This window comes from Temnothorax americanus, unplaced genomic scaffold (assembly GCF_048541705.1).
Source record: "Temnothorax americanus isolate GAGA-0224 unplaced genomic scaffold, ASM4854170v1 Scaffold17, whole genome shotgun sequence".
Taxonomy (NCBI): domain Eukaryota; kingdom Metazoa; phylum Arthropoda; class Insecta; order Hymenoptera; family Formicidae; genus Temnothorax; species Temnothorax americanus.
In genome coordinates, this window is record NW_027509307.1 from 2,057,445 (window position 1) to 2,074,315 (window position 16,871).

The 16,871-nt window shown below is 33.8% G+C and overlaps 1 protein-coding gene across 7 annotated transcripts in view; it reads right to left on the bottom strand.

The window, feature by feature from the left end:
- Positions 1 to 16,871, bottom strand: part of LOC143895945 (A-type potassium channel modulatory protein KCNIP1) — a 166,531-nt gene that overhangs the window by 14,836 nt on the left and 134,824 nt on the right. For all 7 annotated transcript variants that reach the window (XM_077403460.1, XM_077403459.1, XM_077403458.1 and 4 more), the window contains 2 exons: positions 14,010 to 14,198; positions 8,702 to 8,775 (listed from right to left, as the gene is read on the bottom strand). In XM_077403460.1, coding sequence (XP_077259586.1) covers positions 8,702 to 8,775; positions 14,010 to 14,198 — 263 coding nt within the window. The remainder of the gene's footprint in view (positions 1 to 8,701; positions 8,776 to 14,009; positions 14,199 to 16,871) is intronic.

A 16,871-nucleotide genomic window follows, 5' to 3' on the forward strand; every position in this document is an offset into this window, starting at 1 on the left:
TGTGGCAAGTAAAACGACATGTATTATCCTCGACTTTATCGGTTAACAGTACTTTTGGGATAAAAAAGTGTATTTGCTGAAGCTGTTAGCCTAGCAAATTGTATTAAGCGGTCACGAAGAATAAAGTAAAGTCAGGGAGATGAGAAGACAAAATAAAATTGAACGTTTAGTGATTAACGTTAACAAAGTTTAAAGCTGAGATTGGAATAAAAAATAAAAAATCAATATAAAGATTAAAACATCAAAAACACTATTCCTGTAGCTTATTATATAGTAACAATAACAATATGTATCGCATAAAAAAATTTTGTCTCTAATAACATGTATCTTTAAAGAATGTATCTTTATTTTTTTTATAAGCTTGAATTGAATTTTGATATATAGGTTGCTGTCTTAGGATGAAACGAAAGAATGACGTAGCATATAGGGGGAGTAGGAAATCGCCAAATGTTGTATAAATTCTCCTAGAAGGTCTAAACCCTAACATACATCATACTTGACATCGTTTAATCTTACTTATAGTCAAAATTCTTGGTTTCACGCCTCGTATTATTTTACGTGTTTCCACGCACATTGTGATTTCAAACTTTTTACTTCTCAAAAAAATTTTATTGAGAAAAATTTTTTAATAGCTTATATTTATAATTTTTATAATATCATAAGTCAGCTGTCAGGGAAATCAAAGATTGCAATTATACAAGCGTGTTTATATATAGCTGACCCAGTCCTGACCATCTAAACAATGAAACGTCCGAATAAATATCGATAGTTGATCCAGGTCGCTGCAATTATATATCGAGAGTCGGGACGTGTTGCCGTTGCAACAGAACTCTACTCAATTTTATTCGAGGATTACGGATAATAAACTCAAAGAAACTCAACGCATATTTAAAGACTGCAACGACTGTTCGTTAAACATATGTTTATTTAATTTTTAAAATATATAGATTTGTTTTTAATTTTTGTTTTAATTTGTTCTTAAAATAATTGAATGATGCTTAACAGAAAGAATAAAGATTTATTTCCATATTTATATACTTTGTCTCTGATACAACTCATCAGCAATGTAAATATAATGGGAAATGGAGTCAATAAAAAAGTAAATATTGTAGAAACATTCATTGTAGAAACATAAAAATTAAAAATCAATTAATTTCTCCAGTTTTGCTAAAAACTAAAACCATTTGTTTTGAAAGCATAACTTGGCAATATTTTACTATATCAGATACATACATTTAATGTAATATGCTGCTAATTCTTACTGTATACATAAATAAACTGTATACATAAATAAACTAATTCGCAAAATTATTGATATAGGCTATCCTTTCGTTTTCATTTATCACAAATACAATTTCCCACCGTGTGAGTAATTTGATTTACGCACAATAAATAGCTCCATATATCTATGTCACATGTTTTTCGTTAACATGACAGTTTTCTCGAATAGAGATTTTTCTTACAATAGATCTATTATTTTATTCACAGTAAAATCAGTGCTTTTTAGTAATAAGTTCTAAGGATAATCAGTAAATTCTGTTCTATTTTACTTTCATCTTTCAATTTTCGTATTAATTTCAACTGCTTGGTATAGATCCACATGTAATCAAAAAACATGCAAATGATTTTAACTGTCACAAGTATCAGATAACCTTTAACTACTATCGATTAAAGTTTTATTAAAAAATTCTTTTATTTTTTATTAAGTACTTCGCTTTTTCAGTTAATTAATTGAAATAAAAAAAAGCTCGAGAAAGAGAGAGCGAGAGAGAGAGAGAGAGAGACGAATTTACGTAGAATTGTAGATAAGTAGTAGGACAAATAAAAATTGTCCAATTTGCGTAAATGCTTCAAATTTCTTAAAAATTTTTTGCAGTACATACAAAAAGAAAAGTCTTCGCTTTAAATTATGTTTATATCGCTGATATCATTTGTTATAATAAACAATGTTATTAATGTATGAGATATATTATGATGAATAAAGCACATCACTTATACGTACCATAATTGGTTGTAATAACAGTACTGCCAATCTTGCAAAATGCGTAAAAATCCGCAACTGAATCGCAATTAGCTTTTAAAATTCTACGAAGGCCGCTTGATTAAATCGCCGCTATATCCGTGGGGAATGTTGCAACGTTAGAGAGTAAGCAGGATGAGGGAAATATCTGCCGCAGAATGAGTCATATTAAAAAAAGAGAGAGCTTTGTGAGAAATATCGTAGTTAATTAAAAGTTCCGGTGACGCTCGTTCTCCTATCTGCTCCCCTTGAAGCAGATTTACTCACAATGCATGCATTTTTTTTACGACACAGATGCTTACAACATAATGCTTCTTTTTTTACTACGTTGCATGTTACATGCAGTCAGACAATTTTCGTTGTCGCTGCAGTTTATGATTTCGACTTCACTTCACTTTTGCCATGTTGGTCGCACAAACGATTGAAACATGTATACTGGCTAAAAAACTAAAAAAGTTTCCAGTTGTACGATCGTTCGTTACAAAAGCAAGAAACCTCATAGTTAACAATTGTTTGCTACTCTAATGTGAAATATTTATGCTTGCAGGAAACGGATTTAATTTTTTACTTTGGTTCGTAATTGTTGCTTAATTTATTATTGCACATTATGCTCTATATAAATTTCATAAATCTTATACTTTTAGACTTTTAGAAATATTATATTAACTTGTATAAATTAACTTGTATAATTCTAAAACAAATATATGTATTTGATTACTACTTATTTTAAACGATTATCTTATTAAGATGGGCAAATTTTGAGAAATGTTTACGTTTATATATATTTTACAACAACAGTTTAACCGATAAAAATCCTACGCATTTCTCAACCGCAATGATTAAATCTTATGGTCACCGGACTTTTCATCACTCAAAGGGAGTGATAAGTGGACGGAGAGGAAGAATAAGAGGAAGCCGAAGAAACCTCGAAGATGGAGGAGGTCCTGTTGCCCACACGTCGAGAGCGAGTGCACTCCAGTAAAGTATTATCTCGAAAAAAGAGGAATGGTAATCCTTCTTTCGCGCGCTTGCAGATCTTAGAGTACAAACATATAATGCGATTTAAGTGATAGAAGCCTTTGTATGTCAGCAATATTACAAATAAAATTTAGGAAATAAAAGAAGATAATATTATAACGTGGAAGTAAGGAGAGAGAGACATTTCTGGAATTACAAAAATCTCTGGATTACCAATAGGGGTTTTTTGTTTGCTCATTGAAAAGGAAATTGGTAACAATGCTTTTTTAGTCTTTCCCACGAAACATATTTTGAGATTCTATAATAGATATATTAATATATGTACATTTATGAGATATAATGTTTAAAATAAATTTTCTTTCTTTCTTTCTTCGTTCTTTATAAAAAATAGGTGCATTCAGCATGTAGAATCTGTTATTATAAATTTCTTATACAATATGCTCGAGGAAATAGTGTTCTCTTTTATCATAACCCTGTTAAAAGTGAAAATTTGTTATGAGATCAAAGCATATATGATAACAACTCGCGCGCAGTCCTTAAATATTCCCTTATTCGCGCTAACTTTTCATTGTTACAGTCCTCCACTGTATAACACTGATGAAAACTATACAGAAAGTTTGTCGCATACTGCTCAATAGGGAACACGTCTACCAACAGAGATTCCGGTGGGATAACTTAATTAAGCACGGCTGAATATCAAAGGTTAACGTGAGAACTTTATCACATGTAACGAAAGAAGATGAAAGGTTTACATTGAATCTAATGATTTTCTACGGAAATGGAAGCACAGTTTCAGTTATATAAAGCACGATTCCATTTTAGTGGCTCGGAACTCGGGAGACAATTGCATTATTCTATGAAGACTTTTGCCTCTTTCTCTTATCTCAATATTTTCCAAAACTTTGATGTCTTCAACGAATCTCTATTGTATCCATCTGCAAGTAGTACTTAAAATCGAGTAAGTGGCGAATGATTAAACCGTCACTTGATAAACTTAATTAAATACACGATGTTGGATGCTCGTGTTACGTCTAATTAACTTAGTCTCCAATGCGTATTTATTTAGAATATGATGGGCGTTAAACTTTTAATTATATGCGAGAATATAGATAATTATAATAGCAGCAATAGTGAAATTTTACCAACAAAAGATTGTTAAATTAAGAAATTAAATAATGCAATGAGATAAATTTTATTGCAATCTATAAATATATTATGTGAATTTTATGCAAGTTTTTTTTTAAATTGGAATACCAATCAGTGTATTGCTTTTTTCTATTTAATAATTTAAACCTGATTAAATATTCAACGGTAATAGAATCAGGCGTTAATTACATTATTAATTTCTAGCTGTTTTATTTACATATTTAGTGCGCTCATTACCGCTAGTCGTATATACAAGAAATGTGTGAAAAATAAAGAGGTATCGTACTGCCGTTGGTACGCTCGGAGTTGCCGATCCGCGGTAGCATTCGAGTGAGTTGCAAAAGAGGGCGTAGTTAGCGTTCGCGCCCGCCAGAAGTGAGGAGAGAGCCTTCGTGTCCGTTCGCGACCCCCGAAGTTCTGTAGTTCCTTCGTTACGATCGGCGTTTGAGAGCGGAAGCAAAAACGCGCGAGCAAAAGTATTTAGAATAAAGCGTCGTCTTATACATGTTCCTGGTTATTTTATGTGCACCCGACCACTCTATCCGCATCAACGTTAAGAAAATTAACATTGTGGCGACCGTGACAGGACAAGAGAGATACTACAGTCGGATACGAGTATCGCGAGTGAAGAGGCAAGCATCTCAAGATGGAGGCCGCCAGGAAGAAACGCACGACGAACCGCACGGCTTTTACACGCGCAGTAAATGATTTAGCTGCGACTTTAACGGGTATGGCTACGCGACCAGTAAATAAAGAAGAAATAATCGTGTTTCTGCAAGTTCTGGAGGAAAGGCACGAGAAATTACTGGAAGCTAACGAGGTGTTAATGACATGCATGCACGAGACGGAAGGCGTGACGGACGAAGCCATCGCGACGGAAGATGCCACCAACGACGAGTATAAGAGGAAGTTTCTTCGAGCAAGACTCGCCGCCATGAACGCAATGGGGACGCCTGTCATGGCTACGCCAAACGCCAATGGGCCCGTTACCGACAGGGCAGACGCTCGCATTCGTGCACAAGTACCCGATCAGATCAAGCTGCCGAAAATCGAACTCAAAAAGTATGACGGAGATATTAAGGAATGGTTACGATTTTGGTCTCAGTTCAAGAAGATTCATGAAAACGCTACAATCGACAACGAGACCAAATTCCAGTATCTCTTGCAAGCTATGGTTCCGGATTCGCGCGCGGCGGAACTAGTCGGTAGCTTCCCGCCTACCGATGAAAACTATGATAAAGTTATCGCCGCGATAAAGAATCGATTCGGACGTGATGAAATGCTCGTAGAAGTATATGTGCGTGAGTTATTAAAGCGTCGTCTTATACATGTTCCTGGTTTTTTTGTGCCCCGACCACTCTATCCGCATAAACGTTAAAAAAATTTAAACATTGTGGCGCCCGTGACAGGCAAGGAGATACTACAGTCGGATACGGTATCCGATAAAGAGGCAGCATCTCAAGATGGAGGCCCCCAGGAAGAACGCACGACGAACCGCAGGGCTTTTACACGCGCAAAAAATATTTGCTGCGACTTTAAACGGGATGGCTACGCGACCAGTAAAAAAGAAGAAATAATCTTTTTTCTGCAAGTTCTGGGGGAAAAGGCCAAAATTACTGGAAGCTAACGAGTGTTAAAGCATGCTGCCGGAAAAAGGCGTGACGGACGAAGCCATCGCGACAAATCCACCAACGAAAAGTTAACTGGTGGGACGGGCCAAGCTGGCTTAAAAGAGATTCATCAGAGTGGCCTATGTCGAATGTCACCTACCAAGAAGACGAGATTAAAAGTGAGATCCGTAAAACCGCAGTATTAAAAACTCCGATAAATGAGACTGAGATTATTTCGGTAATGTCTAATGTTAGTCATGATGTAAAAGTTGAACCTTTTTATGTTCCGAGAGTTTCAAAGTTCAACACAATGATAGGCGCGATTGCATGGCTTAAGCGATTTATCAGTTATACTAGATGGCCCGACCGGGAAAGACATGGTGGGAATTTAACTTTTGATGAACGAAAAATTGCGGAAAAGACGGTTTTACGAATTTCACAGAGAGATTCATTTGATGGAATTGACGATGTAAAACTTAGAACAATGAATGCTGTTATGGCTGACGATGAATTGATACGTATGAAATCTAAGATACTGCAACGTGATGATGTTTATTCGTTCCGTTATCCAGTGATTTTGCTAGGCGAGAATCCCATAACTAGATTATTAATAACTGAAACTCATGAGCGTTTGGGACATAGCAATGTCAATGCAATACTTAGTCACTTACGGGAAGAATACTGGATAATCCACGGACGTAAAGTTGCGAGATCTGTTGTAAAGAAATGTGTAATCTGTACACGACAGAGCGCTAGACCTTTAGATGCTACGCAGGCTCCTTTGCCTATGAACCGCGTACGTGATGCTCGGGTATTTGAAGTAACGGGAATTGATTTCGCGGGGCCCGTGTATCTGAAGGGAAACATAAAAGCGTGGATCTGTATTTTTACGTGCGCCGTATATCGTGCTGTGCATTTTGAGCTTGTGACTTCTTTGTCGACTGATAAATTTATGGAAGCTTTTCGCAGGTTCGTAGCCCGAAGAGGTCGGCCGAGTAACGTATATAGTGACAATGGGACCAATTTTGAGGGTTGTAGTAATTTATTGAAGCGCATTGACTGGAATAAAGTCACAGAACTCTGTCATGTGCAGAAAATTGAGTGGAAATTTAATCCACCAAGCGCCCCTTGGTGGGGAGGTTGGTGGGAGCGTCTAATTCAAGTCTTGAAACGAATTTTGCGTAAAATACTGGGGAAAGCGTGCTTAGAGTATGAAGAGATGTCGACTGTCTTATGCGATTGCGAATCAATTATTAATGCGAGACCTTTGACGTATTTATCCGAAGATCCTAGAGATCTCAATCCTATCACTCCTAATATGTTCTTACAAGAGATCCGCGAGATCGGAGTACCTGATTGCGATTTTATTGATAGGGAAAAATTCAAAGGTAGATTTAAGTATCGACAGCACCTAAAAGATGAACTGAGAAAACGTTTTCGGACCGAATATTTAGGGGAGCTTAAATATAATGTTAATAAAAGAGCTTCCGAAACTCGTAAGATATCAATCGGTAATGTCGTATTGATAGGAAATGATTGTACTAAGCGATTGGATTGGCCTCTAGGCCGAGTGATAGAGACTTTTCCGGGAAAAGACGGAGTCATTAGAGTAGTGCGCTTAGTTACTGCGTCTGGTCAATTAGTGCGTCCAATACAAAGATTGTATCCTCTTGAAGTCGATTTCGATGTTGTCCCTGAGCAACTACATACATTATATAAGAAAAAGGTTAGCGCGGCGCGCGATTCGAAAGATGAGAAAGAGAAGTTGAGTCTCTCTAAAGCGATAGAAAAGGAAGCTGAATCTGTGCCGTACAAAACTCGTAGTGGACGTACTGTAAAGCCAGTTATTAGATAAGGAGTCTTATGTTGTATTAGCAGTTATGATGTCTATTGTTCAGTTTCGCTGTTATATGAAAGTGTAATTTAGTTCTAAGATGTTATTTTGAGATGCGAAAATTATTATTTTATTTTATGATGTTAGATTTTCCCCATCCTATATGCGGAAAATCTAAGGTGGGAGGATGTGAAAAATAAAGAGGTATCGTACTGCCGTTGGTACGCTCGGAGTTGCCGATCCGCGGTAGCATTCGAGTGAGTTGCAAAAGAGGGCGTAGTTAGCGTTCGCGCCCGCCAGAAGTGAGGAGAGAGCCTTCGTGTCCGTTCGCGACCCCCGAAGTTCTGTAGTTCCTTCGTTACGATCGGCGTTTGAGAGCGGAAGCAAAAACGCGCGAGCAAAAGTATTTAGAATAAAGCGTCGTCTTATACATGTTCCTGGTTATTTTATGTGCACCCGACCACTCTATCCGCATCAACGTTAAGAAAATTAACAAAATGTGATTAAGTAATATGTAATTTAATCACTTTCTATAAATGCAATAAATTATACATTTTCGACTGTAAATTACTGAACAAGACGTTCTTTTATGCATTTTATTTTTTAAAAATATCAGAAAATCTGTAAATATATTAATAACAAGAAGTTCTTTTGAAAAAAGGATCGTACATCTCTATTTCCAGATGGGATAAGAAACAGAGATGTTTTGTGTAATAAACATTTTTAGTCACATAAACTTTGAAAGAAATCATAAATAGAACTGTGATTGATATTATTCTGTGGCTTTCATAGCGTACATTTTACGAGATGTATGTCATGTCTTGCTTCGAAAACTATAATATTAATCTGCATTATATTGACCTGAAGAGCTAAATATAGAGTGCGAGATTGATAGTGATTTTATGCATGCTAACAACTTTCAAAGTCATATGCAAAACGGTCTCAGAGGACAAAAAGAGATGCAAATTATGCAGAAAAAAAGAATCCACTATCACTTTGCGTTGCAAAACTATGAGATATTGATGACAGTTATTATGTGCAATACAATGATATACAATCGACTTATTAAAGTTCGTTAGAAAATGATCAAATTTCATACATGCATAAACTTACCTCGAAACTGAGAAGCCCGCTGTGATCCTGGTCCAAAGTATTAAAAACGTAATGGGCGTACTGGCTTGTATTAGCTAAAAGAAACAAATATTTAAATCATTTTATTTATGTGTTCTTACATATTTTATTATAATTTTGTCTGTTCTTTTATTTTCAAAATAATCATTATAAGAAAAAGAGAGAGAGAGAGAGAGAGAGAAAATAAAAAATAATTATAATATGTTTTTTCTTTCATTGAAAAACTATCATGATAAAAGATACTTTCTTTCAACAGCATTAATTAACTTAATAATTTTTGTTACAAGTTTTAATATTTAATATGATATTGATAATACTTATATAAACCTGCAAGACATTGTTGCTTTGAAAAATAGTACATCTTATCCAATCCTTTCCTTCCAACTCTTATGTATAATAATGAAACATTACGATCTATTAATAATTAATTAAGTTTATACATGAGTACGAATTGGTATAATATTTAAAGAACTATACTAACATAGAAACTGTACTCATATTATTTAACATATCAAGTGTCAATTTTATACGAAATATTTGCTTGTATATAATTATTGCTACATATAACTAAGCATTTTTATGATTTTGGCCACACATATAAATTATGGTATACGCAAGATACTCTCAAACTAAAAATTGAAACAATTTAAATACAGTTTGGTCTAACAATAAAACAAAGGATTTCTATTTCGCGAAAAGGAACTCGGAGATGTGAACGAGCAATATTTGAGTTCCTCCATTGGTTCAACTTTATTGAACTCAGAATACTTGTCGATATTGATTTCGTTGGGGGAAACACAGAAGTGTTTAATATAAAAGCATTTCTGCCAATAGATATACATATATACGCAATGGATTGACCGAAAATCTACAGAGACCGTCGAATCCGTAGATGACTCGTAAACTGAATAGCCATCGGTGTGTGTTAATAACTTCCAGTCGAAATAACGCGAATACTTCAAATCTAAAATGGAGATTTATACAGGTCACACATACACAGAAATTATCACACCATATATATTCGTGCTGTGCCGATTGCACTCCTTTTGCGCTATTCCCGATAAGATTTATCATATAATAGTTCTACGAAAGGATTGGATAAGATGTACTATTTTTCAAAGCAACAATATCTTGCAGGTTTATATAAGTATTATCAATGTCATATTAAATATTAAAACTTGTATTATAACAAAAATTATTAAGTTAATTAATGCTGTTGGAAGAAAGTATCTTTTATCATGATAGTTTTTCAATCAAAGAAAAAACATAAATTATAATTATTTTTTATTTTTTCTCTCTCGCGCTCTCTCTCTTTTTCTTTTAAGAAATAATTTAATATTCGTAATTTAATTAAAAATTGTTACATAAAAGAATTTGGAGTAATATCTACTAGTAATATTACTATGTAAATAACAGTTATTGAAAATTGTTTTATAATAAAGTGGTGCATTTCCGAACAGTGTGCGGCAGAAGTAAATGTCAGCTTCTAATGATCTATTCAAGTATAAGAACCTTGAATCTGGATTCATCAAAACTATTCACTTGAAAATTTGTAGCAGTTCCCATTACACTTCAGACATACTAAACTACGTCATCGGGAGCTTATCACGAAAGACTAGGACATAAAGTGTATTAACTCGTCCAAGTTCGGTAATGTTTGCGAACTACGTGCTCGCGGAAAACGTACTCACTCCATAGAGCAATGCAAAATTCGAAAATCAATTTTCTTCTTTTGGAAGTTCTTACATAATTCATAACTTTAAAGTATATTAGAAATAAGATCATATATTTAAAATATACACAAATTATATTTAATATATTACAACAAGCGAGTTTAAATTACATAAAAACTCATATTTTTTATTTGATTCTTGTAAAATATATTTATGATTTTCTGAAAAATACTTAAAAAGTTGTATTTGTATCTCTTTCAAGCTTATTCTTTAATTTTTTATAATATACGAGAGACAAAGCTATACTAAAAATTAAATTGTTAATATGTTTCATTTGTATAATACAGAAATATCTATTTTTAATTTAAGTAACTTTGCATATATTTCCCTATGATTATAGAATCTAGTTAAGATTTTCCATTGCATGCCACACTCTTAAGGAAGATAAGTCATAGTTGTAATCCGCGCACACAACCACTATCGGAACGTCCTTGGAGAATTGCGAAGTTGCAATCTCTGGGTGAAGGATCACGTATTTCACACTTTGAGTCATATATATGTATGTACAAATTCTGCATGCGCAACATATAAAGCTATCTTCAATCGTATAAATGTATACAATTGAGCACAATAAATAAAGCATTATCCTTGAGACAATACGTTTTAATATAATATATTTTTAATTATCTGAATATATTATCAAGAGAATAATTTTTATACAAAAAGAAAATACAAGATATCAAATATGACAAGACTATTACTTTTAACATTTTTACGCGATTATATATTGTCGCATTGATGTAGTATTGTCTTTAGTCGCTCATACATAAATATTAATATTATGCAAATTATGTTTTACTACGATATCGTTCTATAATTCCTATACATAGTTATACGATCCATATCTATATTTTAAAAAGAGATAGAGTAGATTCTCATATATAATATTGAATCCATTTCTCAGATATCTCAGATATTTCTTCAGACGTAAACGTCTTGATCTACATTTTAGGACGTATATAGCTACGCAAATTTGAAGATGTAAGTAAGATGAGATGTATTACTTTGAAAATACATCAAGCAAGCGCAGGAAGCAAGCGAATTGCTCTGCTTCTGTTTGAACTAACGAATACGAATCGTGAATCGTTATCTCGGTGGAGTGAGATTTATCACGATGCCATAATTCACCCATTCGACTTTTGACTGTCAAGGCAGATCTCCGTAATGTTCCTTTATTGCGTCGGCCCCGTGTTCGATATCAGAGGTATAAATTTCGCGTGCTGAACTGCACGCGCGAATTTCGACTACCCTCTTGGGTTTTGCCGGAAGGGTTTTAGATAAGTATGAACATGTCTACCTTCGATAAAAGAAGACGTGGTTGCTAAGAAGGGTCCTATCGATTATTTATTACGGTGACTTTTATAACTATATCTTTAAATGACAGATTCCTTTAAAGAATTTCAATTATAAAATGCGGAATATGAATACGGGCGAAATAAATAAGCTACTTTTGTAAAATTTCAATAATTTTTAAGACGTGACAGGTGGAATATTCATATTTATATTTTCCGTATACGCAATAAAATCCACAGTATAAAATTATTTTGATTTTTCTTTTTTAAAATGAAAACGCACGGCTTACAAAAGTCTCGATAGGCGAACTAAAACAGGATTACGAATCTAATTAAAATCTTTAATTTAATGACATGCCGCTGTTCTGTATTGTCCTTGCTTGTGCCCAACTGTTCTATTTGTATTTAATTAACAAAGGGCAATAAATAAACCGACAAAATGTTCCTGCTGCAATTTAAAAGAAGTGGAAACTTCGATTGGATATTTTATTCTTTTCTTTAATAAAAAATTGTGTAAGCATAGAGCATTTGTAATTAACATACTTTCAAACAAATTTGTGTAATATTTCGTGTTTTTCTAGAAAAGTTTTGGACAATTTTCTATTTATCTTTCCTGTCGGCACGCGGTGCAACGTTTCTCGGAAAACATAAATTGCTGTAGTTGTAAATTAATAGGCGTTGAAAATAGACGGGTGCCTGAACCGTTGTCTATTCGGAGATCTTTTTTCAGGAATTTGGGCTTGATCGCTCGTAAATTTGCGATTGACCCTCCTTGTCAGGCGGCAAACAAATCATGATATCAATCGACACTGTGCCTGCGGGTATGAAACCCGGCTTTTTGTCGAAGATAGGAAGCTTTAAACATCTTACGCTACCGTGAGCTTTCATAACTGCTTTGAAAAAACTTTATTGTTTCTTTTTTTTTATATTGCATTTATGTTATGAATTATATTTATTTTAACTATTTTAATTTTTATCGGTAAGTAGAAGTTAAAGAATATCAGGCTAATAAATTAAGTTGCCATGTAACAGCGAATCGTACGAATTAATTGAACAAACAATTTCGCAAATCGTGAGAGAGTAACAAATATTTAGTGGTCGTAATACTTGATGTCCCCATATATCATGCTGAAGTTAATTGATTTTAGTTAAAACGCGGTGCGACGGATGTAATTTCCGAAAATGCGAATTTCATCGCGTTAATGCGCGGTACGCGCGTAGTCATGGATAACCATATCTCTCACGCGGATAGATAAAAGCGAACATTTGAAACGCAGTGCCACTTTGATCTGGGGAGTTCGTTACCATGGTTACTGTAACCGCGTTCAGAGCGAAGAGCCGCAGTTATCCTGGTTGTTGGATTGTTCTCTTTCCCTCTTCATGTTGATGCTTTTCGACGCATCCTCGATGCTGCAGTCGCAACGAGGAAATTTAAATGCGAATAAATGCGCGGCGAATAAATAAACCGGACGTTATATCCATCGTCGTTCTTTTGGCAAAATAAACAAATCTCTTTTGATGATTCCCGGGAAATTCTTCCGCATCGTTAGAGAAAAATCTTCGTGTATTTGTTAAAAACACATGTATTTGGAAAGAATAAAAGAAAACGGTTAAGAACGTTAATTACACTTTCTATTGCGTGATACATCGAACTATTTATCAGATACCTAACGGCAAAAATGTAGACTACGTAGGGAATATAATAATGTTGTCTTTGTAATTAAAAATATGGATATTCTTTTTCTCTCACTCTCTGCAGTTTTGTATTAAGATTTATATTAAGAATTATAACAAACGTGTGAGTAATAAATGTTATGTGTATTTGTGAGACAATTTTGGTGTTCTCGAAAAATACGACTTTCTGCAGTAATTGAAAATATGCGTCCTTTTTGTTAAAATATTTAGCTACATATATAGTGTTCTATTTGTGTAGCATTTATTTCGTAATACCAGTATATTTGCATTTTTTGTAGCAGAAAAATCCTATTTAGCTGGCGAGAGATACTTGCATACCACGATATTGTTACTTTCTTTTCAATTAAAATTTTTTTAAGCAGTAAAATATATGTAATAGCTAACTTATTAATCTTTTTCATTAATTAAAAAATAGAAAAATAGAAAATTATATTAATAATTTTATAATTTTATATTATTATATTTTTTAATTAAAGACGATTTATCATTTTTTGCATTATTTACTAATTGTTACACACACACAGAAGAAAAATTATATTTAATAATTATATTAAAATTCTGAATTCTTACCTCCTTGGGGAAAGAACTTTGAATAGATACACTTGAAAGTATCCTCCCTGACGACTCCCGTAGGACATTCAGCCTTGAAGCCGCGATATATTCTCTTCAATTCGGCCTCTGTGAATCTGGTTGCTCGACAAAGGCTCGCTAAGGAGTCTGGCCTGTATCTCGGTGTTTGCTCTTCCTCGTATTCCGAGTCTACGAAATAAAAGCAGAACCCCGTGTTAATCACAGAAAAGAAATCGGCAAATTCCGTTCATGTATCACGAATCCGTCGGACCGATAGAAAGCTCTAACAAGATTAAAGAACTTTGTTGAAAGGTCAAGACGAAATGCTACGTTTTACCGAAATCCTAGCAACAGATACGAATAGTGCAACTATTGATGCAATACCTATTTATAAAATAAATGAAGAGTATGCTATTAAATACGAAGAAATTACACCTCTTAACACATTATGTATAAATATATCTTCCGAATGACAATATTTTTCTCATATCTTTTAAATAATTAAAAAATTAATCTTCTCAGTTCTTAGCTAATATCACATTAAAGAAAAACATTTAATGATATTTATAGTTTCATAATACACAGAATAAGAGCTGTAGATATTATATTTTGTAATTTATTACTCTCAAATACGAGAACTGAGTATGTAAAATTTTATGTGAAATAACTTTGAACTGACATGCTATCTTTTTCAGACGTTATTGCCTAGAATTCGATAAAACTTGACATCATTTTCCTACTGCTATTTCGGTTTCCTTTTTTTTTCGATGTGCGATACATCAATCGATGTGGGTTAAAGCTAGGATTCGACGACACATTGCAATCGCGAATAGAAGCCTGAGATTGAACTGCAAGATTCAAACTCTCGTGTGATATTTTATATTTGAGTTTAAGAAAAATATATTTAATGTGCAATATATTTAAAAATTAAAAATTATATTTTTTAGAAAAATGCATAATTTCAAAAGTGCATCAAGTTTTAATATATTATGCATACAGTAAGTGCTATTAGATTTTGGGCGTGTCTATTAAAGTTTAACAGCATTTACTTTAACTCTATGATCGAGTTTGAGAAAATATCGGAAATAATTGTTTTACTTATCTAAAGGCAATTTCGTAAATTTCATGATATTTTGTATTAGAATTTTGGCTACGATATAGCGGCAATTGAGCGGATTTTTGTACGTTCGAATTGATGTCTACGAGAATAACGATCGAAACGCGTAGTAGCTCGCGAAATCTGGGAAGTACATTCATAAAGTTTCACGGTATGTGTGAGTAGCGGTGCTGCATTACTACGCCTTATTTCCCATGGGATAGTTCTTTTTATCCGAGGGAAAGGCCGTCGAACTTTTAAAAAATTTGAATGCAGGATGACCTTCGGTGCAGTAAAGCACAGCGTTTATGAGACCGGCACTGGAGCGAGATGCGAGCAACCACGATGTGATCGACGAGATTTTGTAAAAATTGCTCTTCCTTGTAGTTTGAAAGCCATCCGTTCTGTATCTCATGTGGCTCATACAATATTTATAAGATTTCATTCAACGTCGCGACGTTGTGAGATCAAAGATTAGGTGAATTTTCGAATCGTTTGCCAACCTGACAATCGGATCAAGCATATGACGGATTTGCAAATTGTATTTCGCAAATATTGCTGTCACTGAAAAACAGCGTTAATAATAGAACAACGTAAAGTTTGTGTGGTTGAGCATTTATTTTTATTTTACTGTAAAGGAAGTCTAAATAAAAAATGAAGACAGAATTTATCTACCCAGGTATGTAAAAGGAAAAAATATGCATGAATTCCTTGATAAACGAGGACAGCAAATATGTACGCAGGGGAATAAAATAACATATATACATATATTTTTCCTAAAATGATTTAAATTTTAGGGTCACATTTACAAGTTAAAAGCTTGTATAACAATGACGTTGCACGTAAAATATATAAGTTAACTGTTTATTTTAAATAAAATTTTCTAAAAAAAATTTTAACAAGTAGTTAAAAAAAAAAAGAAATAAAAATATTTTACTGTCTGAATAATTTTTTAGAAACAATTATAATTGTTAAAATGTGCATTTGGATAGAATTCAGAAATTGCACAGACAGAATATAATTGAAGAAACGTTGTTCGACTTATATATGCATAAAAATATTTTACGTTACACTTTTAGACGGAAAACAAATTTTCGTTATTTCAACCGTTATAAGCGATCTGAATGAAGTGATTTCGCAATAAATCCCTTCCACATGGTGAAACATTGCCGCGCGCACAAGTGTACAGTGGAAATCGAAACGTATCCTGCATACGATACCCTACAGCACGGAAGATGAGAGTGGGAAGAGAGATATTTTTGCGTACTTCCACATATACATAAAAACTTACGTTATGTTTTCCACAGAAAAGGTTACGGAAGTTGGAAAGTGGGAATGTAATCCAGTGTTGGAATTTAAATCGAATCGTCTTGTTCCGACAGCAGTGGATTTTTCAGATTCGATCTACCAGACAGACAAATGTAACGCGCGAAATAAAGGGCAAAAACGAGACACGTCGAAAATTGGTGCGAAACTCTCTTGCGAGGAGAACGATAACAAATTTTTGGGAAGTGAACATGTGGTGTATATTTGTATTACAACTTCGGTAATTTTGTTGGGAGTTTATGACAGCGTGAAATCAACTATATAAGAAGAATACGCTTGCGTCATTGTAGAGAATTCAGCAAATTTTTATTGAATCATTGTTAATGTTTCTAACAACAAGTATTTTATCAATCGGAAAAATCATGTATAATAGTTATGTCGCTGCAACTTGTCACGCTTCATAATTATTAACCACGATAAAGACTACAATAACTATAAAA